Source organism: Python bivittatus, unplaced genomic scaffold, assembly GCF_059951505.1.
Source record: "Python bivittatus isolate LINGU-HERP-01145 unplaced genomic scaffold, Pbiv_v1 ctg000660_np1212, whole genome shotgun sequence".
Lineage (NCBI taxonomy): Eukaryota > Metazoa > Chordata > Lepidosauria > Squamata > Pythonidae > Python > Python bivittatus.
This window is the reverse complement of record NW_028277092.1, coordinates 2,131,805-2,155,683: the sequence shown is the minus strand read 5'-3', so window position 1 is coordinate 2,155,683 and position 23,879 is coordinate 2,131,805. Positions and strand designations below refer to the sequence as shown.

General features: G+C 51.2%; 1 protein-coding gene across 1 annotated transcript in view; it reads left to right on the top strand.

Moving 5' to 3' along the window:
* ANKRD35 (ankyrin repeat domain 35) overlaps positions 1-19,943 on the top strand; it is a 31,894-nt gene extending 11,951 nt beyond the window's left edge. Inside the window, exons 7-14 of the mRNA XM_088151142.1 lie at positions 1,889-1,995; positions 3,722-3,906; positions 5,601-5,638; positions 6,209-8,524; positions 9,505-9,594; positions 17,792-17,857; positions 18,497-18,570; positions 19,324-19,943. Of these exons, the coding sequence (XP_088007268.1) occupies positions 1,889-1,995; positions 3,722-3,906; positions 5,601-5,638; positions 6,209-8,524; positions 9,505-9,594; positions 17,792-17,857; positions 18,497-18,553 (2,859 nt within the window). The 3' untranslated portion in view covers positions 18,554-18,570; positions 19,324-19,943. The remainder of the gene's footprint in view (positions 1-1,888; positions 1,996-3,721; positions 3,907-5,600; positions 5,639-6,208; positions 8,525-9,504; positions 9,595-17,791; positions 17,858-18,496; positions 18,571-19,323) is intronic.
* The last annotated feature ends 3,936 nt before the right edge of the window (positions 19,944-23,879 follow it).

Below are 23,879 nucleotides of genomic sequence, written 5' to 3'. Positions count from 1 at the left end.
CAGTATGTTCTCCTCAAGTTTCTCATCTTTGTTGAGAAATATATAAGTATATCTTTTTACCCAACAGTAAAAATACCCAACAGCTGTTGGGTAAAAATATATACTTATATTCATGTATGAGAAGTTCTTATATATTTAACTGCAGTCTGAACTTTAAAAACAAAGCTGCCAAACTTGAGAAAAACTTATCAACTGAAATCATCCATATGTCATCTTGTTGTCCTTTTTCTGCTACTGTTTTTCTTTGTGTAATTAAATAAAGGCATTTAAAAAAAATGTTTAGATTAAAATTTAAAGGCATTTTGGTGCACAATTTTTCACAGGTAGGTATTTTGTTTGGAATTGTCCATATCCATTATTTTTACATATACTTTTTCCCTATGAGAATGCAATTTTATACCTTATTTATAGGAATATATACATTTTTGTGCAAAGTATTCTGGTGTGGGTGTGTATATGTATCTTTCAAGTGAGATGGGTGGCCATATAAATATGATAAATAAAATATATGTATATGTATATGTATATGTATATGTATATGTATATGTATATGTATATGTATAGAGAGTTAGAGAACTCTGAATTTCAAATGGAAGGACGTTTCAGTTCGTGGTTAGGGTGTTGCATGGGCCCACGTGTTTAGTTTTATTGGCTGCAGTGTAGATGTATTTTGCCTTGCTTGTCTCAGGAATGCTTTTTCAGCTTTCCAGTCTAGCCTTCACCCTGGAATTTCCTGGTGGCCTCCCATCCAAGTTCTAACTGGGTCCAGTCCTTCCCTTTTTGAGATCAGCCCAGAGGCTGGGCCCATATAACATGCCATGCCCTCCCCCCCCACCCAATAATCTTAACACGGGAGCTTGCTTCACCGTAATGGGCAGCGTCAAGATTCAGGGAGATCTTGGCAAGCTGAAGCGGGTCAGGAATGGGCCAGAGGAATTTCGACAGGGATAACTGCAGGTTTGGACGGGGGAAATCAAAGCTGTGACTATGGAAAGGAGGGGACCCTCCTGGGCATGCAAAAAGCATCAGACCGCCACGGCGCATCACAAGCTGAACGTGAGCCGCTGCCGAGATGCAGCTGCAAAGCGGAAACCGATGCAGCCCTGGGCCAGATCAACAGACACGCGGGATCAAAGATTAGGGGGCATCTCAATCCCCGTTTCGTGCTGGCGCAGTGCTGCTGGAACGCTTGGGAGGCTTTGGGAAGGGCCGTGTCCAGGGGGAGCAGCCCAGGTGATAAGGGCCCGGGAGGAGGGATTACAAGAAAGGGCTGCGGAAGTTTTGGGGACGGTCTGCCTGGAGAAGAGCGAGAGCTGCGTTCGAGGGTTTTCGTAGAGGAGACAGGAAGAGATGTTGGTTGGGCGCCAGGAAGAACTTCCTGCTGTTCGAAGGCTGTCGGGCCCTCCTTCGCTTGGGTTTCAGCAGGGGCTGGAGGGCCTCTCTCAGGGGTGCTAGTGGGAACCCCCTGCGCTGGGCAGGGGGTGGGCCGGATGATCTCCAAATCCCCTCCCATTCTAGGACTGCAAGAAGTTAGGTCCGCGCTGGGTTCCCTGGACTGCTGGCTGGCCAGTGGCGGTGCTGCTCCAGCCAGACCGGACTTGGCTTGTCAGCCCAGTTGGTCACATCCAGTTTGGAAAACTGATCCAATGCAGAATAAAGTCTTTTTGCTGAGGATACGATTCAGAAAGCCGATCCAGTTGCTTTGGGGCACGAGCCTTTTCGCAGACTGCGTTCCCAGACCCGCTCGTAGGAGCCCGGCCGTGGAGGGGCTCTGGGCCTGACGTGGGGGAAGCGTGATGGTTTCCGGAACCAGCCGCTGCCCCTTGCCTTGGCCTTTTCCCTGCTCTGTGTTGGAAACTGAGCTCTGCGCCTCTCCTTTTCGCTCCAGAACGGGCGGACCCCCCTGATGATCGCGGCCCAGGGGAACCAGGCGGCCATCTGCTCTCAGCTGCTCCAGAGGGGAGCCAAGGTTGACCTCGTGGATAAGGATGGCAAGTGAGTCTCTCATTTTCAGCGCCCACCCTGCGAGGCAGGCCAAGAGAGGCGTGTAATCCAGCCACTTCATCCCTGAGTCAGGATTGGCTACTGGGCTTCTCCAACATCCAGACATTTTGACTGCAGGCCCCATCCACCCCAGCCCAGTGGCATCCAGATCAAAATCAGCAGGGGCAGACGGAACGTTGCAATGCAAGCTCCGCCCCTTTGGAATGCAAACGGACAGAGGGGCGGGGCTTGCACTGCAACGTTCCGTCTGACCCCAGCCGCCCAGAGTGGCACGTATGAGATGGGCGGCCATATAAACCCAATAAATAAAAATAAGTAAGATTTCCTATCTAGTCCACCATCCTGTTCAACAGTCCAATGGAAGCTTCTAGGGAACTAACAGAGCAAAAGATGTGAAGACCGATGTAAGCCCCTGCCGTTAACCCCCAGCATCTGGTTCTCAAGGGTAGACTGCCTCTGAACAAGGAGGCACGATTGAGCTATCACAGTTGGTGAGGACGCTCTTGGATCCACCTAGCCCAGCATCCTGTTTCTAACAGTGCCACCGGCAGGAGGTGAGAAGGTCTCTGGATTTCTCTGGGGGAGGTCTTTTCCTAGAAGTCTGGTTTTATTGGGCCTTAGGAGGGCTCAGAGAAAAGACAAATCAGAAGCACTTTTTTTTTCTTTAACTCCCAAGCATTCTTAGCCAACGTGGGCATTGCTGAGAATCCAGGAAATTAAATTCGCACTTCTAGATGTTAGTTAAAGCTTCCTAACAATAAGAGCACTGCCACAGTAAAGTAATGGTGCATGGATTGGACTAACGGCCTCGCAGTTCTTTCGTGCTAGTCCAGCGGTGAGGCTCTGCGCAAATCCCTCTGACCACATTGCTCTTGCGGGTCTCGAGCTTCAGACCGGATGTTTTGGGTGGGGAGCGCTGAGGAGCACGCAGGTCCCCCCTCCCCCCGATCCCAGTCCTCAGAGTCCCCCAGCAGAGCTGAGGGGCAGAAGAGTGGGCCAGGGCAAAGCCCTTCTCTTCGCGAGGCATAGCGAGCTTGTGGAACCGACTGCCACAAGGTGTGCTGACGCTCGCTGCCTTTGGGCTTGAAAGGACGGGCGAAAGGCTTATTAGCCCAGAGAACTCGGTGCCCCTCCGGTCCAGAGGTGGGAGGAGTTTTGACTGCACCACCTGCTGCCAGATGTCCAAGTTCATCTCTGTGGCAAGGGCTGAGAGGAGGGATTTGGCTCCTTTCCTTTTTAAAAAATGCTGTTTTATTATTATAAAACAAGTATGACATTATATTCTTTGGGTACAGTGGTATTGGTACAATACAGGGTAGACTGGTGATTATTAACACCCTGATGCTTAGATAATTTAAGCCTTTAAAGATAAAGAAAAAGAAAGTGTATATCAATATTAACTATGATTCTAAAATGTTAATGTTGATAAGCATAAGGTTGCTTAAATTTTACTTCTAGAGCTGAATGCGGCATTGATAAACAATTGCAAAATGCATTAAATTATTTGTTATATAATAAAGGTTTCTATCCTAAGCTTCATTCTTAATAGTAAGGCCTCGCCCGTATTGTTACTTATTGTTATCTATGTATATGTAAAGAAAAAAGAAAGAAAACAAGCATAGACAAGCACCTTTGGGGCTTCTCGAGGAGGTCCCGTGCCGTCTGGTGCTGGGTGTGCGCGGCGCTCACCCCGCCGGCCCTCTCCTCCCTTGCCCAGGACAGCCCTCCTCCTCGCCTGCGAAAGTGGGGGCACAGAGGCAGCCGACCTGCTCCTGCAGAACGGAGCCAACGTGGCCCTGATGGACAAGGCAGGCCACGATTCCCTGCACTACGCCACACGGAGCAAGAATCGGGCTCTTCGGAGACGGGTTCGGACTGCCTTGAAGAAGTGGAAAAAAAGAGGTATGGGGGGCTGGACAGAGAAATTTCTACTCACATCAGTTTGGGAGCAACAGTGTATGTGTGATAGCTGTAGTCTCAACCAGTCTTGCCTTTTTAGTTGCAGAAAAATATTTTGATTAACTTAGTGGATTAAAAATGAGTCGGTTGCCCCAGACAGCTGTTTTTTAGTAACACGTGATCTGCAATAGTTATGTAATGAGCACTAGTTGCTATGCCAGGGTAAACATGCATTCCGGGAACAATCTACCTGTCCCAAGAGAAGCTAAATTGCAGATCTTGTCCAGCTTATGCCAATTTAGCCAATTCTCAGTTCCTTGCAAATTTTAAAGCAATAATTGACTCCACACACTAGCTAAAAATAGTCCCCCTCATGGGGTTATTGTGAGGTTAAAAAGTAAGGAAGAATAAGCTATGAGTTGGGATGAATTAAGTATTCCTTCACTTAAGGAAAAGGAGGGTAGACGTAGTGCAATTATTCTATGCTGCTATGCTGTACACAGAACTAAGGCACATTTCATTTGAAGCGTCCTTGCCGATTTTCCAAGCCAGCCTCGCCAGGGGCATCCTCAGGATGTGGTCAAAAAAGTCAAGGTTGCGACTGCAACAGTGTAGTCGAAGCCCTCCCTGTGTGCACAGGCAAAACAGAAGCGGGGCTTCAATTACACCATCGTGGCTGCCATCTTGACTTTTTTGACCACCTCCCTGATAGTTGGAGTGGCATGGTGAGGTAGTTCCCTCACTCTGGGAAGAAAAATGAGGACCAATGTTCACAGAAGGGGCTTCCACAATTCAGTGGCCTCGCTTGCTGCAATAACCTGCCGTACTATGAGACTGGGAATTTTGCTCTCTTGGTTGTGAGCGGCTGTAAGCTTATTGTTATCCTTTGTTAGACATGCTCCCCGCCGAGGCTCCCATCGGACCAGTTGTACCGCACTGGGTTGGGTGGATTTTAAAGAGGTCAGAGGTGCGTCAGCCGCCTCTAAAGGGTTTCCTGTCTGGCTCAGCTTATTTCTCTTGGGATTCATCCAGCTGTTCTTAACATCACAGGTGTTCTGTAACTTAGTAAATTCTTTAGCTTATGGACCACAAGCCATTATTTTAAAGACCTCCGTGCTCTGGTTTTCTCCTTGGCAGCCAAAAGTCTTCCTATCGCTTCTGACCTTCAGCTTTCCAGCCAGCCCCATTTATCCACACAATTCCTTTGTTTGCAACTTCTTGACCATGCGTGTGCCCATTCTTCTGCCCCCTCCAATATTTTCCCACTCATCTTCCATTCGTGCTCTAAAATGCTTATGCTGCATTTAAGGGGCTCTAAATATGTTATAATAGTGCAGTGTGTTTCAACCTGGGCAGCTTTCGGTTGGGTGGACTCCAACTCCCAGAATTCCCCAGCCAATTCTGGGAGTTGGAGTCCACCCATCTGAAAGCTGCCGAGGTTGAGAAACCCTGCAACAGTGATTGGCTAGAGAAATTAGAATAACCCAGATCCCTGCAGAATACCAAGAAGGGCTGCCTGGATGATTTTCCACCACCGGATGGAGTCCTACGTGTGGCTGTCCCATCAGAGGTTAACAAAGACAGCAAAGGTATTCCCCAGAAACCTGGCATGGAAGCCCCCACCCCTGCAAAAGAAAATAACATTCTCTGCACCTCAACTTTCAGCCAGTTCATCTCTTGTATTTCTCTTTCCACAGAACTAGGAATCATTGATTCGTCAGAAACTGGTTCGCAGGTAAGAGCAGCCATTAACATTTTGAACAGAAGAACCAGCGGTTTTCTAGCTCTGTTAGGCAATTTGCACTGGTGGGGTTTTTGAGGGGGAGGGGGGTATTGAAAAATTTGACTCACTTGTACAACACAGGAGTGACTCCCTAACTCATCTTCCTTATGCTATTTCCTTCTTTACAAAAATGTTTCCCTCTTTTTCTGGAGGAAATTTTCAGGCACTGCTGATTTATATGTGTTCAAACTAGCAGAGTAGCCCCCCTGACCACAGGAATATTTTCAAATCTGTATGTAGAAACTGGTTTTCTATCACTTTTCACCACTTCTGATGTTGGGAGGCATTTTAAAAGTATTGTCTGGGGTTGAGTCTCAAACTTCAGGAGCTACTTCTGGCTTTGCACCACCATAAACGTGTTGGTCTCTAAGGTCCTGCAAAGGTCTTTATGTTTTTGGTGCAGTAAATTTAAGACCATCGTCCCTCTGAAAATTGGCATCCATGAAAAGTCAGGAACAATCAGTTCTTGCTGCACATGTTTGCTCCAGCTTGTCCAGATGATTTCTGCAACTTTTCATTCAGGTGCCATCTGAGAGTGGGAAAGAGACCGATGTGAGTAGCTTGGCCTTCCAGAGTGAGGGAGGAGATCAAAGTGATGATGAAGAAGAGGCTGAGGAGGACCCCGAGTTACGAGAATGGCGGAGCAGGTTCCGGGAAGAGAAGATGAAAGTGATCCAGTTAGAGCTGCAGCTGGATCAAAAGATGAAAGAATGTGAGGTTCTCTCTGAGGGATCCAAGCTGTTGAAGGAGAGAGTGTGGGACCAAGTGCAGGAGATCAGCCAGCTCCTGCCGGAACAGGAGGGAAGGGGCAAGGACTGGAAGCAGCTCAGTCAGCGGTACAGCCGTGATGCCACGGAGGAAGATTATTATCTCAACCTTTTGGCACAGCAAGTACAAGAACTGAAGGAGAGGAAGAAGCAACAAGAAGCAGAGAAGGAACGGCTCAAAATGGTGGCTACAATGCAAGAAGCAGGACGAGAGGAGCCCAAGCCCGCCATGGTCCAGCCCAAGAAGGTACAGTGGCCTGGAGAGGAGGAGGCGGAGGAGCAGAAGCGGCAGCAAACGGAGCTGAGGCGCCTGCAGAGCGAAGTGGCTGCAGCCCTGGAGGAGAAGGCGAGTGCAACAAAGAGGGTGCAAGAGATGGAGGGTCACATGGAGAACATGAGGGCTGTGATTGGGGTCTTTGAAGCCAAGAAAAAGTCCCAGAATGCGGCTCTCAAGGAAATGGAGGCTCGTGTGCTGGAGCTGGGGGATGAAAACCGAAGGCTGCGTGGGCTCTTGGGCAAACACATGGCCGAACCCCCTGAGAACGGGCTTGCCCATGCAAAGGTGGCTCAATTCATTAAGGAGATGGAGGAGACCCATTCCAGGGTACAGAAGGAGACGGTGGCAGTGGTGGCTGAAAACGAGGCCCTGAAGAAAGAAGCAGAAGAGGCTGTCAGGAGCAGGCTGCAGTTCCAAGCGGTGCCATCCGGGGCAGTCAAGAAGTGCATCTCTGCCTGGAAGAAGGTGGTCACGGGCCTTGAGGATGCTCTGGCCAAGCTGGAGCAGGTCTGTGCCACCCTCCTGGAAAAAGTCAGGCCTCTTCAAGAAGCTATTTTGGCCCCTCCATCCAGAACCTGGGTCAATGGCAACGGCCTTTCTGAAGAAGAGAAGAATGCCTTTGGCGATGAGCCAGGCAGCTCAAAGGCCCTTGAGGAGCTGGAAGACATTGGGGCAGAAAAGACCCAGCTCCATAATGGGCTGGTTGGGCAGGTGAAGCTCAGGCCAAAGCCTGAGCTGGTAGAAAACAAGGCTCGTCCATGTCGGAAAAGCTCTGACCTAGAGAAGGAGGTGTGGGACCTCAAGCAGAACAATGGTGGCCTCGTGAAAGAACTGGCTCAGCTGAGCAGGGAAAGGGAGAAGCTGCAGGAGGAGCTACAGAAATTACGTTCTTCCAAAGAGGGTTCTCCTCGGGCCGAGAGGACAGGGTGCCTGGTGGAGGAGCTGAAGCGGACTGTGGATGTCTTGTCCCAACAGCTCTCACTGGAGAAAGAGGAATCGGGGAAGCTGCGCCTGAAGCTGGAGGAGCAGAGAAAGGAGATGATGTTTGTGAGAAATAACTTCCTCAAAAAGATAACCCAAGATGCCAGCAATATAGCAGCTGAAAACCTAGACAGTTACATCTTGAAGGAGCTACACTGGAAATTGGACAATGTGGTGAGGAAGCAAAATGAAGCCCTGCAACTGGTGTCCGAGATGGAAGAGGAAAACCATGCGCTGGAGGTGGACCGAACCCTCTTGGTTGATCCCAGGAGCCTTGACTGCTTCCCAGGAGATGAAAAACCTTGTAAGGAAATTTTCTTAGAGGCTTCAGATGTCATAGGAGAAAACTGGAGAGTCAGAGAGCAGATGGTTGAGCTCGAGAAAGGTTTGCAGGAGCTGAAGAAGGTGCTGGGTGCATCCCAGGTGACTCTGGGAAGCATCAAGGTGGCCAGCCTGATGCAGCTGCTGGATCAAGTCATGGCCCAGATGGCCAAGCTGCGCCAGGAAGAGGAGCAGGCCCTCAGCAAGTATGAGAAGATCTGCAGCATGCTTTCTACCAGGGCTCAGGTCCTGGGGGAGGAGCTGGCTGCCCTCCGGGAGAAATACCAGGAAGCTAGTGGAGCATCTGCGCGTCACAAGGAAGCCCTTGACTATGAACTGAAGAAGAATCAAGAGCTGATGGCTGAGGCTCTGGAGCATGAGGAGGAAGTGGAAGAGCTGAGAGGGAAGTCACAGATGCTGGGAAGTACAGTGGAAAAGTTGAATAAGAAGGTGGATGAAATGTCCAAGATGTGCCAGGACAGAGAAGCCAAGGTAGGAGCATCCAGAACAAAGGGGGGGAGGCAACTTTTGGGAAGCCAAGGGTCACACTGAACTTCTGGAGCACGGAAGGCCACAGAAGGAGTGGGGCCATATTGCACAGGTGGGCAGCACAAGGATCTGGGGGTTCTTTGTGTGTTAACTACGATCTCCCTACTTTAAGGTTTCAGCGATTTTCTTCCTGAAATGACAGGAAATTTTACATGTTTCCCCATGCAGCTCTCCCTACAAGTTAGGTTGTGGAATCTTTGTTCTCGTATAATGCTCATCCATAACTTTTAAACTGTGGTTTGTTGAAAAGACCGCGATGACCTGGATTGTGAAGGGGTGCACAGCTCTTTTCAGACTGAAGTCCTTGACTCAGTCCCTGTGGAGGATTTCATGGGATACATTCCCCAAAGTAAGAAGGGCCAGGACAAAAAAATTATTTCAATTTAATTGAGCTACAAACTCATAAATTAAGCACAGTTAATTTGGTTTGCTCCAGTGGACTTAGCGGATTTCTCCTTCTATCACAGTTCAGAGAAATCTTTTGGAAGTTGCCCAAAGGTGGTGCTGAGCCCTGCAGGTGATGGAGCTCTGCCAGAAATACAAAAGCAGACAACTTTAATGGCACAGCGCGAAAGTGGCGCAAACATCTGGCTGAAGTTTCTATATGGGGCTTTGTGAGTGAGCAATTATTTGAGCAACTGATGATTGTTGTGGGATCAAATGATTCTGGATCCTGATGCAATCCCAGAGTGTTCAGCTATAAAAATACACACCATTTTTTTCTGTGGAACTGCAGCCATTATTATCAGCATGTTTTAATACACACACCAAAAAATGAATATTTGATAGGTCCTCACTAGTGGCTCTGCAGTTAAAAAATGATCCCGTTTGATAGACAGGGAGAATGAGTCTAAGAAGAAGTTTGATCCAGAAGTCCCTAAGGCTGGTGGGATTTTGCATACTGTCTTTTTCATTTCCCTCAGATCAAAAAGTTGCTGAAGGAAACGGAGAAGCTCTCAAGCGAAATCCTCAACCTACGCAGTGAACGCACCCGCTTGATCCTGCAGAATGAGGTGAGTTGCGCAGGACTTTACGTAGGTGTGTGACACTCTGGAGATGAATTGATTCTAGAGTGGGCATTCATGGCATTTGGACAAGCTGGTTCTAGTGATCCCAAGCAAGACTTTTGCAGCCAAAAAAATCAGTAATTTGAACCACCCTGAGCCAGTGAGAAGTATTCAGTCCAGGAGAGGCAAACCTAATCCAGTTTCAGCTCAGCAATTTCTCTCTCGCTAGTCGGTGAGGATTTATGTGGAATCTGCACATAAAGAGAGGTGGAGATTTGATCACAGCAGCACAGCTGCCATCTTGACTTTTCTGACCACACCCTGGTGGACATCCCTGAACTTGCAGCTTCTAGGAGTTTCTTGGAGATGCTGCAAATCCCATAAACCGGGATTCCACTTTGGAAAGGAACTGCGAATATCTCATTCCCATTCAGCCTTCTGTATGAGGAATGCACATATTGGAGCCCCCCCGCTTTCCTCATAGAGGAAAGCCTTGTGGGTCGGGGAGAAAGGAATCCTCATCAGCTGACACATCGCCCTGCCCTGACAACCAGCCATACGCTTCCCTAGGGAGTGTGAGGTTTGCCCCGTTCGACAGAGAAACTCCCGTGACACGTGTGGTTCACAAAAGAGGTTTACTCATGCGTAACGTAGCAGTCACAAGCAAAGCCAGGACTGGCTTGGTACAATTGCATCACTCGTTATATTCCCCCCTTCCTGCGCTTTTTCTGCCCCGCGATCGCGTTACCGCTGCGGATTATCGGCCCCCCAATAATCCCTCTTGATTGTCCATGATGGCAGGTTCGGTCAGGGTCCATTGTCCTTGATGGGCAGTCCCCCCCGGCTTGGGTTGGTCCCTCCCCGTTACGTGCAAGCCCGCGGGTTCTGTGCTGCGCGCGATCTTGTTTCGCTGCCTGCGGCCCCGTTCATTGTTGGCTCGCGCCGTTATCAGTGTATAGTTAAAACTTCCGCTGCGGTTTTCCGGTTTGGCTGGGCGCAGGTGGCCCATTAATTAGCGGCGCTTTCAGTTCCTCTTTCCCTCGCTAGCTGCCGCCGGTGGAGTTCGCGTGGTCTGGCTGCGAGCTTCCCCGAAGCCCCGTGCTGACCGAACCTGACATACCGCCCCCCTGAAGACAACTCCCCCCCGACTTTATTTTGGTTTCCCGGGTTATTTGTTGTAAAAGTCCCGCACTAGATCCGGCGCTCTTATGTGGGTTTTGCTTACCCATTCGCTGTGGGACTTGGGGAAATGTTTCCATTGCACTAGGAGCTGGACCTGCCCCTTGTGCCTCCTGGCGTCCAGTATCTGGTTGATCTCGAAATGCTGCTCCCCGCCGACCATGATGGGTGGTGGCACCCCCTCTGCTTTGTGCCAGGCGTTCCCCGGCTGGTGCAGCTTTAGCAGGCTGCAATGGAACACCCCGTGGATCTTCCCGAGGCTTTTCGGGAGCGTCAGCCTGACGGTTACTGGATTGATGACCTCTGCAATGGGGAACGGCCCCACAAACCTCGGGCTGAGTTTTTTCGATGTCTGGTGTGTCTTTAGGTTTTTGGTTGACAAATACACCTGGTCCCCCACTTTCCACTGCTCCTCGGGGAGTCTCTTGTGGTCCACGTGTTTTTTGTAATCGGCTTTGGCTCTTTGCAATGCCGCGTGTGCCGCTCGCCGGGTGGCATCGATTTGGGCGAACCAGGCGTCCAGGGAGTTGATTTGGGATTCCGGCTGAGGCAACTCCGGCATGGGGACGAAGTCTCTCCCGGTGGCCACTTTGAATGGAGAAAAGCCGGTACTTTTGTGGACAGCGTTATTGTATGCTACTTCCGCGAATGGCAGTAGCTCCGCCCAATCGTCCTGTTGGTGTCCCACGTAGCAGCGCAGGTACTGTTCGAGCCCCCCGTTCAGGCGTTCCGTGGCTCCGTCCGTCTGCAGATGCGCCACGGAGGAAAGGGCTTGCTTCGTCCCCATCCGCTTCAGGAACTCCCTCCAGAACCGCGCATTGAAGTTGCCACCCCGATCGCTGACGGCCCGTCGGGGCGCGCCGTGCAGCCGGTAAATATGTTGCACGAACAGCCTCGCCAACCTCTCTGCCGTGGGGACTCGCTGGCACGCTACAAAGTGCGCTTGTTTGGAGAATAAGTCCGTAACCACCCAAATGGCGGTCTTCCCCTTACTCTCCAGGAGCTCTACTATGAAGTCCATGGTGATCTCTTGCCATGGGCCGTCGGGCTCCGCTACCGACTGGAGTAACCCCCTAGACTTGCCTTTGGCCCCTTTCGCCGTCGCGCACACCGGGCAACCCCCCGAGTATGCCTCCACGTCCTTCCGGAGCGTTGGAACTGCCGCCGAATTAAGTGGAGCGTCTTCACGAAGCCGTAATGCCCCGTGTTCCGGCTGTCGTGGGCTCTTTCCATGACCCCCTGTCGGCACCCCTTGGGTACGTACAACTTCCCTTCGTGCCACCACAAACCCTCTTGGCTGGTTAGCGCTTCTCGGTTTTGCTTGAGCCAAGCGTCCCGCTCCGCCGCCTCCACAAACCCTTGCTTTACCACAGGCGCCGCATCCCGTCGCTCCCCCTTGGTCTGGCTCCGGGTCACCGCCTTTGCAGCCAGCCTGCTGGCAGGGATGATGGAGTCCACGATCTCCTCTCGTAGGCTGGCATGCTGGGGCATGCGAGACAACCCGTCTGCTAGGAAGTTGCGCTTCCCGGGGATGTGTTTTAGGGTGAACTTGAACCTCCCGAAGTATTGGGACCACTGCGCCTGTTTGGGGGATAGCTTACGCGGGGCCTTCAGGGCCTTGAGGTTCTTGTGGTCCGTCCACACCTCGAATGGTTCAGCTGCCCCCTCCAATAGATGCCTCCACGTGGCTAGCGCCCACTTGACGGCGTACGCCTCTTTCTCCCACACCATCCACCTTCTCTCTGTCTCTGTGAATTTGCGGGAGGCGTAGGCACATGGGTGGATGGCCCTCTCCAGGCTGGGCTGGAGCAGGACCGCCCCCGTTGCCCGTTGCCACTGCCGCATCTACTTGTATGATAAACTGCCGATCTGGGTCGGGATGGCGCAGGATCGGCTCCGCTGTGAACCGCCGTTTTAGCTCCTCAAACGCCCCCTGGCATTCCGCAGTCCACGCGAGTGTCATGCTGGGCTTGAGGGGTTTTCCAGTGCCCTTGGTTTTTAGCAAGTCTGTCAGGGGAAGGGCGATTTGGGCGAAGTTCGGGATAAACTGTCTGTAGAAGTTCGCAAACCCCAAGAAGCTTTGAAGTTGCCTCCGGGTTCGCGGCGCTTCCCAGCCCAGAACATCTTTTACTTTCGCTGGGTCCATCTCAATTCCCCGACTGGATATCCGGTAGCCGAGGTAGTCCAGCTGCTCCCGATGAAACTCGCATTTTGATAGCTTCGCGTACAGCTGCGCCTTCAGCAGTCTCTGGAGCACCGTGCGCACCAGGCTCACGTGCTCCGCCAGGGTTTCGGTGTAGATGAGGATGTCGTCCAGGTAGACCAGGACGCCCCGGTAGAGTAGGTCGTGCAGCACCTCATTTATTAGCTGCATAAACACCCCCGGGGCCCCTTTTAATCTGAACGGCATCACGGAAAACTGGTAGCTTCCGAGCGGCGTGTTGAACATCGTTTTCCACTCATCTTTTGCGCGGATCCTGACCCTAAAGTAAGCTTCGCGCAAGTCCAGTTTTGTGAACACCCTCCCCTTAGATAGGTGCGACATTAAGTCCTTCATCAGGGGGAGGGGGTATTTGTACTCGTTGCTGATTGCGTTCAGCCCCCGGTAGTCCACGCACATCCGGAGCGAGCCATCCTTCTTCTCCCGGAATAGTACTGGGGCCGCTAATGGTGACTTCGCGGGTTGACAGGGGGTACATTTTCAGTTTGGGCAGCGTTGCCCCTGGCTCTAACTCGATGGCGCAATCACTGGGTCGGTGTGGAGGGAGCTGGTCGGACTCCTTCTCCCCGAACGCCACCGCCAGGTCTCGATATTGCCTCGGGATTCCGCCGCTCGTCGTGGGTTCCCCGGACTCTGTCCCTCGTTTTGCAGTTGTTCCGCCAGTCGCCGCTGCCTTCCCATGCCTCGGGATCGTTGCGAGTCTTGGGGTTCCGGCGCTGCTGTTGCTGCTGTTGCCGGCCGGGTCTCGGGCTCCGTCTGCTCTCGTCTCGCCTCCCTGTGCCTCGGATCCTCCACTTCCCCGTCTGTGGTTGCGGTCGCGCCCGTCGCCACAGCCTGGTCCCCTCTGCTCTTGCACTCCGCCGGCCTGTCGACCCCGAATCGCACTGCTTCCGCCATCCAGTCGACCCGTGGGTTCTGTCGCCGCAGCCACGCCAAGCCGAGCACCACCGCGTAGTCGGCCACCGGGACCACCACAAATCTTAGTTCTTCCCGGTGGCTCCCGATCGTCATCTGGACCGGCTTGGTGTAATACTGAGCTGGCCCGCCCCCTGCCAGCGAGCCGTCTAGCTGGCTGAATGCAATGGGCTCCCGGAGGTGCCTCAGCTGTAGTCCGAGTCCTGAGACCACAGCTGGGTGCATCAAGCAGTGGGTGCAGCCTGAATCCAGCAGCGCCCGCAGCTGTGCCTCCCCTCCGGACCTCACCCCCGGATGTGTATCCTCACCCGGAACGGAGGGCAGTCCTCATCCCCGATTGGGTCCGCATGCCTCGTTTCCCCTGCTCGCACTGAGACGCCGTTCAGTGCGAGCGCGCCTTGTTTCCCGCCGGCTCCGAGTCCTCTCCGGAGGACGCCGTCTCCGGGGTCGACCACCCCATCCGTCCTCTTTCGGTCACCGCCACCGCTGATGTCAGAGTCTGCACACTCAATCCCAAAGTTCAGTAAATCCTCTGGAGACCAAAAAGTTCCATTACAGATTTCTTTATTTTAGGAGAAGCGCACAGCATCATAGTTTGTTGAGTCTGCCTCAACATAGCAAAGCCTTGTCTTTTTAAGCCCAACTTCCCCCCCTTCTAGGTTTCTATTCCCACTTGCAGCTCTTCGCGCCTTCCACCAGTTCTCACACGTCCTGGCCTTGGATGTCTGGCTGAAGATAGAGATAACGACACCTGGCCTCCTCCTTCCCCCCCTTATGGCAGGTCAAGCAAACGGTTAGAATAACATTCCCAGCATTACTCTATTGATCTATGTTTAGCAATTAAAGCAAAAGTATAATTAGTAATTAAAGCATATAAAACAATCGAAGAATCTGGTTTGCGTAGATCCTGACAGCTGCACTCTTCCGCGGTCGGTCGCCGGTCCTTTTCCCGGTAGGACGCGGGGGCTTGACTTCGGGCCGTGGTGAGGCTCCTTCCCGCTCTGTCGGGCACTGCGCCGCTCGGTGGCCTCTGCCTCCGCACCGGAAGCACAGGTTCGGGGTTCTGGTTGCCTCTCGCCCCCCGGTGGACTGCCGCCGACTGCTCCACCTTTCCTCTGGGGGTCTCTCCCTCGGCCGGTCCCTTGTCTGGTCCCGTCGCCTCGCGCTTTGTTGAATCTGCCGCCACGCCGATTCCGCCGTTCCGGCCAGCCAGATCCAATCTTTCACTGTGGACGGGTCATCCCGTCCCAGTGCCCGCTCCAGGATCTCCGGATTGAGCCCCCTCTTAAAATACTTCACCCTCAGGGACTCTGGCCAGTCCATGAGCTTCTCTACCAACCTCCGGAACTCCAGGGCGTACTCCGATACCGACTTGTCCCGCTGTCTGAACTGCAGGATGTCATCTTCAGCCCACTTGGCACTCAATGTGTCCTCGAATCTGTCCCGGAGCGCCTGCATGAAGTCCGGGAAACTCCGCAGTTCCGCCGCGTTGGTGTCGTATAGTCCGACCACCCAGCTAGCTGCTTGGCCGTCTAACAGCTCGGCCACGTAGGATACTCTATCCTCGTCCCTAGTGAATAGGTGACCACCCCTCTGCATAAAACCCCTGACGTGCGTCAAGAAGTGCGGCAGCTGTTCAGGGTTCCCTGAGAACTTCCCAGTGATGCCTCGAAGTCTCAGGGCGTCCGCTGCCCGTCGGTCCACCGACCAGGGCATTGTGGGCGGTGCCGGCTGGGGTGCCAGGCTGCCACCCCTGTTGCTCGTGCCATCACTCACCACCGATGGTCCCGCTCTCTGTAGCAAGGTCTGGAGCATCGCCTCCACGGCGTCTAGGCACCGCTCGACCCTCTCCTCTAGTCGGGCGAGCTTCTCGTCCCGCTCGCGGTTCCGGGTCCCCGAACCCCGGGTCATCGTGACGCCTGAGCTGTCTGGCCCTTGGTTCACGCACATCGACCACCGCTCCGTTGGAGGGTCCCCGGCCCTGGCCGCTGTCCCGTCGCTCCCGGGTGGCTCTGACCGTCCCTCCTCGAGTCCAGGTTCCTCGTGCTCCAGCTGACCCACAGATTCCTCGTCGCTGGTCATGCCTGTATTAGAAAGGGAAACGCTCCTCGGTGGCACCAGGTAGCGCTAACGGTGAGTCCTGGCTTTATGTAAGGTTTGCCTCGTTCGACAGAGAAACTCCCGTGACACGTGTGGTTCACAAAAGAGGTTTACTCATGCGTAACGTAGCAGTCACAAGCAAAGCCAGGACTGGCTTGGTACAATTGCATCACTCGTTATATTCCCCCCTTCCTGCGCTTTTTCTGCCCCGCGATCGCGTTACCACTGCGGATTATCGGCCCCCCAATAATCCCTCTTGATTGTCCATGATGGCAGGTTCGGTCAGGGTCCATTGTCCTTGATTGGCAGTCCCCCTCCGGCTTGGGTTGGTCCCCCCCTGTTACGTGCAAGCCCGAGGGTTCTGTGTTGCGCGGCGATCTTGTTTCGCTGCCTGCGGCCCCGTTCATTGTTGGCTCGCGCCGTTATCAGTGTATAGTTAAAACTTCCGCTGCGGTTTTCCTGTTTGGCTGGGCGCAGGTGGCCCATTAATTAGCGGCGCTTTCAGTTCCTCTTTCCCTCGCTAGCTGCCGCCGGTGGAGTTCGCGTGGTCTGGCTGCGAGCTTCCCCGAAGCCCCGTGCTGACCGAACCTGACAGGGAGGACTTCCCACAACACACTGAAGTTAACCCAGTCAGGGTTAACCCAGTTACAGCTCCTTAGCAGAGTTTTGGCAGCCACATAACGCCCCTGGCTGGGTCAAAGATCACCAGCCCCCGCCTCATCTAATATCCCATGAGCCCTTGCACCAGGAAGGCCACAATGGCAAGGCTTCCGGCTCCAGCCTCACTAGCCCTTTCTGCATTGGCCAAGCAGCAGGAGGCGTGGCTTGTCCATGGCAGCCAATCACGGCTTTAGCAAGGAGTTCGGAAGTGGAGTGGCTCACTTTTTCAGCTAGTCTTTCTCTCTAGCTCTTTTTCTAGGAGGACTTCTAGAAGTCAAAAGGGGTCGACTGAGCGGGGTTGGGTGCCAGCGACAAATCCAGCAACCTCGTGCTTGTCTGGGATCCACTCCTTTAGGGATTAAGTGATTGGGTCAACACACTGGCCCCCCTTGCCATTGACCCAGTACAAAACCCCAGAGGTGCATTTGTAAGGCATTTCTGGGGCTGAATTAGGAGACTGACCTGAGTTTGTTTTGTGCATGCGCTGTGGATGATATAACTGCGCTCTAAGTGTGGGTTATGAGGGGCTGGGTGGGGCTTCCATGGGGAGAAATGGGGCCCCGTAGGCCTCTGTAAGATTTTTGCCCAACTGCCTAAAAGAGAAAAAGAGCCATTTTGGCCTTATAGAATCGTAGGGCTGGTTGGTGTGTGAGAGAGCATCTAGTCCAGCCACCTGCCCAGGGCAGGAATCCTCACATCATGCCAGGGAAATGGCAGTCCTGTCTGTCCTTGAATCCACCCGTGATGGAGCGCCCAAGACTGCAGCAGGGAGGCTGCTCCCCTGCTAAGAGCTCTCACAGTCAGGAAATTCCTCCTTATTTCAAGTCTGGATCTCCCTCCGTAAAGCTTCCACCCTGGTTCTTCTCCGACTTTCAGGCACTACAAGAGGATAAACGCACCCGCCTGCCCTGTGCCATCCCTTCACGTACTGGAAGACCCCTCTCCCCTCTCCCCTCTCCCCTTAGCTGCCTGTTCTACCTTGCCCGCTTGGAGGGCCACAGAGGAGGGGGTGGCAGGCAGCAAGTGGTTCTTATGATGTATGTTTCGCACCCTGGGCCTAAGTGGTTGGGGTGCTGACTGCTGAGCCCAAGTGGGCTGTTTCTCACCCCTTCCCTCGGTTCAATTCAGGTTGCCCAAAAGAACCATCAAGAGATTGTGGCCATCTATAGGACCCACCTGCTCAACGCAGCCCAGGTAAGACAGGTGGGAAAATCCCATCAGCTTTTCCCCTCAGGCTGTGCCTTCAGAGCAGAAGAAAGTCCTCCAGGGAGAAGGCAGGCTTAGAAGTGGGTTCCTGGGACCATAAAGCTATTCAGGAGATAGCGAGGGATGTGGAAGAATATAATAATTTTTAAATGGGAGAATATTTGAAGCAAGATGAAATCCAAATGGAGGTGCGATTAAATCTGATGCATAACTTACAAATGCCATGCAAGTTCTTCCCAGGATTAAGCACTGACAATTTAACCAGCATAAATTGTTTGGGGAGGAGGCACTAGAAAGGTTTGGGACAAGTAACCTGGCATTTGCAAGTCAGATTGGGGCTTGAACACTTAACTCTGAAGTTTGGGTAGAAGTCTGCAGGGGCTGCAGTTCTTTAAATTCGCCCCTTTCATGTGTTAAGTAAAAACTCACATCCATTAAGGTTAGATCCAGTGTTTCCTTTACCCGCCTGCTACCACATTGCCGGTGTCAGGAGTTGCTGTCTTAGATTTATTTCTAGCACAGTAACTTAACAATGGGCATTTGCTTTGAAGGGCAAGATCTCTGTGTAGTCCAGTGTTGCTAGAAAGGAAACTTATGCTATTGGGGGGATATGGTTCTCCAATTCAGGGATACATGGATGAAGAGGTCCATGCCATGCTGCTGCGGATCCTGAGGACAGATTGAAGTCCAGGAAACTTTGCGTGAGAATCTTATTTCTTTATATTTCTAAAAGGCATGCCTATGACCTGCATCATTCAGAACTTTACTTAATCCCTAAGTCTCCCTCTCATGATAAGCAAGGTTTCATTCGCTACCAGCACTTTCTTAATGCTCTTCCACTCTTCTGGTTTTCTCAAGTGGCGGCATTGCAGGGGCAGCTTTACAAGGTCAATCAGAGGACCATTTAAGAGCCAACCAGGATGCAAAGAAGCCTAATGCAGGGACTCCCTTGCTCCATCCAAAGCCCTCTATTTGCAGAGCTCTCTCTCTCTCCTTCTCCTTCTCCTTCTCCTTCTCCTTCTCCTTCTCCTTCTCCTTCTCCTTCTCCTCCTCCTCCTTCTCCTTCCAGGCAGCGGGAGAAATTCTCATGGGTTATAGTAGTGAACAACCTTCAGAGTGAATTAAGAAAGACAGGCTTAATTCAGGCTATTCAAAAAAGTGGGAGAGACAGAAAGAAGGCTGTGCAGCATAATCAGAGAGCGTCCTCATGGCTCTATAACAGACTAGCCCTGTACAAGCGCACAGTATATTTCCTTCCACACAGCAATAGGATCAATTAAATGTCACATCTCCGGGGATTAGGAGGTTCAAAAAGTGGAATTCCCAGACAAACTCAGGTTGCCTCCAAACGTGCTTGGGAATTATAGTGAATTGCAATGCTTTTTCATTCCAGATTTAACTTAACAGTACGCATTTCGTGTGCTAAAACCATTTTTCCATCTTCTTTCTGGCAGCAAGAAACCAGTTCGCACTTCACCAGAAGCCAGCTCTTGTTTCGAGTATCACCTGATGTCCAAAACCACGCAAGAGGGTGAAACTGCAAAGCACGCAAGGCGTGTCCACATTTTGCCACTGGAATTATTAAGGCAAAGGGGGGCCTTTTTATGCCCATTTGCACGCTGAATATCTGCCTCTCTCTGTGGATGGAACTGGGAAAACTGGGTTGGGGAGGGGAGCAGAAGGAAAGGGCCTCTGCCATGCGATGTTGGGGTGTAACCAATTATTGTAAGTGAATCAAGAAATACTTGCTCTTAAACTGACTGCTGCCAGCAGTAACCACAAGCCAGGGCTCGAGTCATCAAATATTTCCCATCACATAATTATTAACATGGAAATTACCATGTATTGTACCAGCATCTTGGAAATGAGCTTAAGATGTGCTGTTGAGGAGCAGGTGTGCAACTAAGAGTATGTTCCAAAAGAGCTGGAACGGTCTAGATTTTGCTCTGCCATCCCTTAGTGGAATTCCTTGCCCAGGAAGTATCCTTAGTGCTAGGAATATTTAAATACTGGAGGATACCCAAAGACCATCTAGTCTGATTTTTGCTAAAGATTGTTTAGCCTTCATTGAGTTACCAAGATGTGGGTTTAAAAAAAAAATCTTAAAAAATAAATTATGTGAGTCTTCTTATTCTGTTACTATTGTGTATTCAGTTTTAGTGTTCAAAATTGCCAGAATTCACTGTATGATGGAGAAATGGTGTGATAAATCCCCAAATCAACAGATTTTCAACCCATTGCCCCCTTCCTAGAGATTGTCTGCCCTGAACAAGGCAAAAAGAACTGGGATGTTGAGAAAGTGGGGAAATCACCATTTTTGCCAAGGTTATAGAGTCACTGTGGTGTGGTAAGTAAGGGTTGGACTAGGACTGGCGAGGTTCGCATCCACCCTCAGCCATAAACCTTCACAGGGTGACTTTGGCCCAGTCCCTTTTTTGCCACCCAGCCTACCCCACAGGGTTGTCGTTCTGGGGATGAAATGAAGGGAAAGCCCCATCTAAGCCCTCATGAGGACCTGAAGAAATGCAGAATATAAATGTAACACATAATCCTGATTCTCTTTGGGCCTAAAGCAGAGCTCTGCTGGAGTGTAGCATGGTATATCTAGTGACTGTTGTCCTGCTGCTAAGAGACTGGAAGGGCATCCTCTTCCCCAGCCTTGCCCCTGAGATAAGCTCCTTCAAGACCCTCCGACTGGATGAAATTGGCAGGTCCTGGAGACATAAACTTGGGCGTGGTAGCCACACACCCACTAACCACCCGTTGCTGTCCGGATCTTTGGTTGCCACTCCATTCCCAGAGGTGGGCCCACCTCTTCCTCGAAGATGGAGTGGATGCCTTCCAAGACTTCATCCTCATGCAGAAATTGATTAAACAGTGATTGAGCTCCAAGAGGCCCTCTCACCCAGCGTGGGGCAGTGGTGTGCCAGGTGTGTGTCACCCCCCCCAGGATTCTCCTCCGGTGGCAGGTAGCTGGTACAGAGTGGCCTGGCCTCTGATGACCCAAACATCTGGGGGAAGGGGAATGGAAAAGAAAAGAGCCGTCGCAATGGGTGGATTCCTTCTCTTGGAATGACTTGGGGAACGCCAAGCTACTACAAATATAGCCCCCATCTGCACCCACCCACCCTGGTCACGTCTTGTTCGGTGACAGTGGCAAAAGCCATCTTCTCAGAGAAAACCCATCTGGTCCACTCCGCTCCAGGGCCACAAGCTTCCACCTTTTTGGCATCTGCCTGCAAAATAAATATTCTCTCCAAAGGTTCAGCAACCGGTGGAGATCTTCATCCTGGCTGCCAAAAGGAGAAGGGCCTGGAAAGATAGCTTATTTTGCAAATATCTGTAGAACACGAGTTTTAAAGGGCTGGTCCGGTGATATGAATAATTTCAAGTTTATCTTCCCCTTCCTGTTTCTGCATTTTCTGCATTTCAAACCCTGGCTTGGTCCCAGGCCTGGGGTTAATGTATTTTGGGGTGGGGGGGCTGTTTTGTTTTGTGTCATTTTTAGATCCTTTAGTCCAGGGTTCCTCAACCTTGGCGACTTGAAGATGTGTGGACTTCAACTCCCAGAATTCCCCAGCCAGCCAGCCATGAAATAAATAAAATTCTCCCCCTCCCCACCCCGATTCTTTCTCTCCTAAATTGCCACCTGCAATGCCAAGCCCAGTCAGAAACAACTAAATGGTTTCCATAGAGAAAAGGAAGCGCCAGAGGTGAAAATTTTGCCTGGGGGAGCCGCTTCTGTTGTTGGGGCTGAGCTGGTGCCGTGAACTTATCAGGAAGCGCAAAGAGAAATGTGGCTGTTTTCTAGTGATCGTTTGCTCCAGTGGAAAAGGCAGGAGTCCCCTCAAGGCAACCACTTGTCTGTTCCTTGCCCCAAAATGGAAATGGCAGAAGGTGGTGCAGAAATAATCCCAAAAGGCAGGATTTATACCTACGTTTTAGTTGCACGAAAGGACGTGGCAAAAAAGACAAGATTTGTGCATCTTCGAACGAACTTTGTCTCTTCCCCCACTATTTTTACTTTAATGTTATTTATTTATTTATTTATTTATTTATTTATTTATTTATTTGGTGAAAAAGCAAATCTGAAACTTGTCCAGAGGAGATTGTGGGGTCGCACGATAGGTAATGCTGCATCAGCCACCTTCTGTAGCTTCTGCTGCAAATGAGCAACAGGTGGTTACCGCTGATCTTTATCCTGGAGAAAAGCTTGTCGAGATGATTGATGATGATGATGATTACTATCAGTGGACTTTCACAATGCCCTTACCTATTTGTAGATACGCCTGTTGCCCCTGTAAGTTTCCTCAAGTGCTGGGGGAAGGGGGGGAACTTTATCTCTGTGTTAGTTTTTCAGGCCCCAGTTTTTCACCTCCTTTCATTTTTTACCGTATTGAACGTTGTTTTCAGTATACTGTATATCCCGCCCAGAGTCATGATGAGATGGGCATCTTATCAACGTGGTTTATAAATGCATAACTAGAAGCAAGTCTTTGGTGCAAGCATTGTGCTCATTAGGAATCTCCCTAAATATCTTTAAATGTAGACCTTAAATTATGCTGGGCACAAAAATTAAAATTTAAAAGTGCTTTTAATTTGCAAAGGCAATTCAGTTTGGTTGCATTCTGGAGAATCTCAGTGGAGCGTTCAGATTGCCGTTCCTGCTGGTGTAGATGTTTTTCAAGGCCACAGTTTAAGAAGCACCTTACAGAAGAGGAAAAGGCTCTGCCCCACGGAGGTTACAATATTAGGCAGATCAGGTGCAAGAGGGAGCGAGAACGGGCATTTCTGCAATAAGAGGGACCAGCTGACCATAGAATCAGCTGAGATACGATGAGATTTGCCAAAGGCTTTCTAGTCTTCAGGAGCAGGAGAAATTCAGTGAATGGCAAACTGCTGCCTCCTTCAGAGGACTCTGCGCCCAGAGCCTCCGTGTGCCTTTCCCAACTTGCAGTGCTGCTTCTGCATCTCCAAAGACTCCTTTACACAGCCTAGATTGTGCTTTCCACCCCCAGGAGAAAGGAGAAGGCACCAGGCCAGGCAGGAGAAGATCTGTGGAAGTGAAGAAATTGCTCTATGAATTTTTGGCAAGGGCTCTCTGGATTTTGACAGGGAGAAGAACAAACCTGAGGGGAAAATGGATGCAAAATGATCTCCCAAGACCCCAGAGGCAACCAACTGTAACCGTGCTTTGTGCTTCTCACACATGCCTGTGCTTGCTGCTATTTGACAGTTCCCTCATCAGTTTCCTACTGTGGCTCCTGTATCTCCACAAGAAGAGGCAGGGGAAGGAAAAGGAGGTGTCTGGCCTCTGCAACAGCCTCCCCCTCAAAGATCCGTATGGCTCCCCCACCACCCAGTCCTTCAAAACCTGGTGGTTCTCCTAGGCTTGGGGGCAGGCTGCTTCTTGAGCCACTTTCGGTTTTTCTTTGGTGTGTTCTGCTTGTTTTCTCTGGACGTGTACAATCCTTTATTTCACTATTCTTTACTTTTTAAAAAGGTGCCCAAGGTTGTTTGGAGTCGAGTGGCCATTAATTTAATAAAAAATGAAAAGGGAAGAGGAAAAAAAAACAGAAGTCTTCTGGACCAAGTTAAAATGCTCTCCACCACTCCTTGACTTGGCAGGAAACTATACCAGCACAGAATTTGCTGCCCCGACGGGAGAGCCCTGTCCTGCCATAGGCACAGTGCCAGCAAATGATGCTGCCTTTTTAGACTGTACAGGTTCATTAAGGAAGAGATTGGCGGATGCGCCTAACTTGGTTTCCCTTCTCTCTCACCAGAAGTCCAGCCAACAGGAAAGTATCAGCCTATCTGTAATGGTCTGTGGGAGACAGGAAGAAGAGCTGCAGACTAGGCAACGGTCAGATAAGAGGCAGCTCAGCCTGCAGAAGGATTGGGGGCCTGGCAGATGTCTCAGAAGGGACCCTCCATAGTTTCTTGGACTGTAAAGGCCAGGGGGGAGAATTGTACTTTCAGACTTGCAAGATTCTGTCAACGTAGCCTT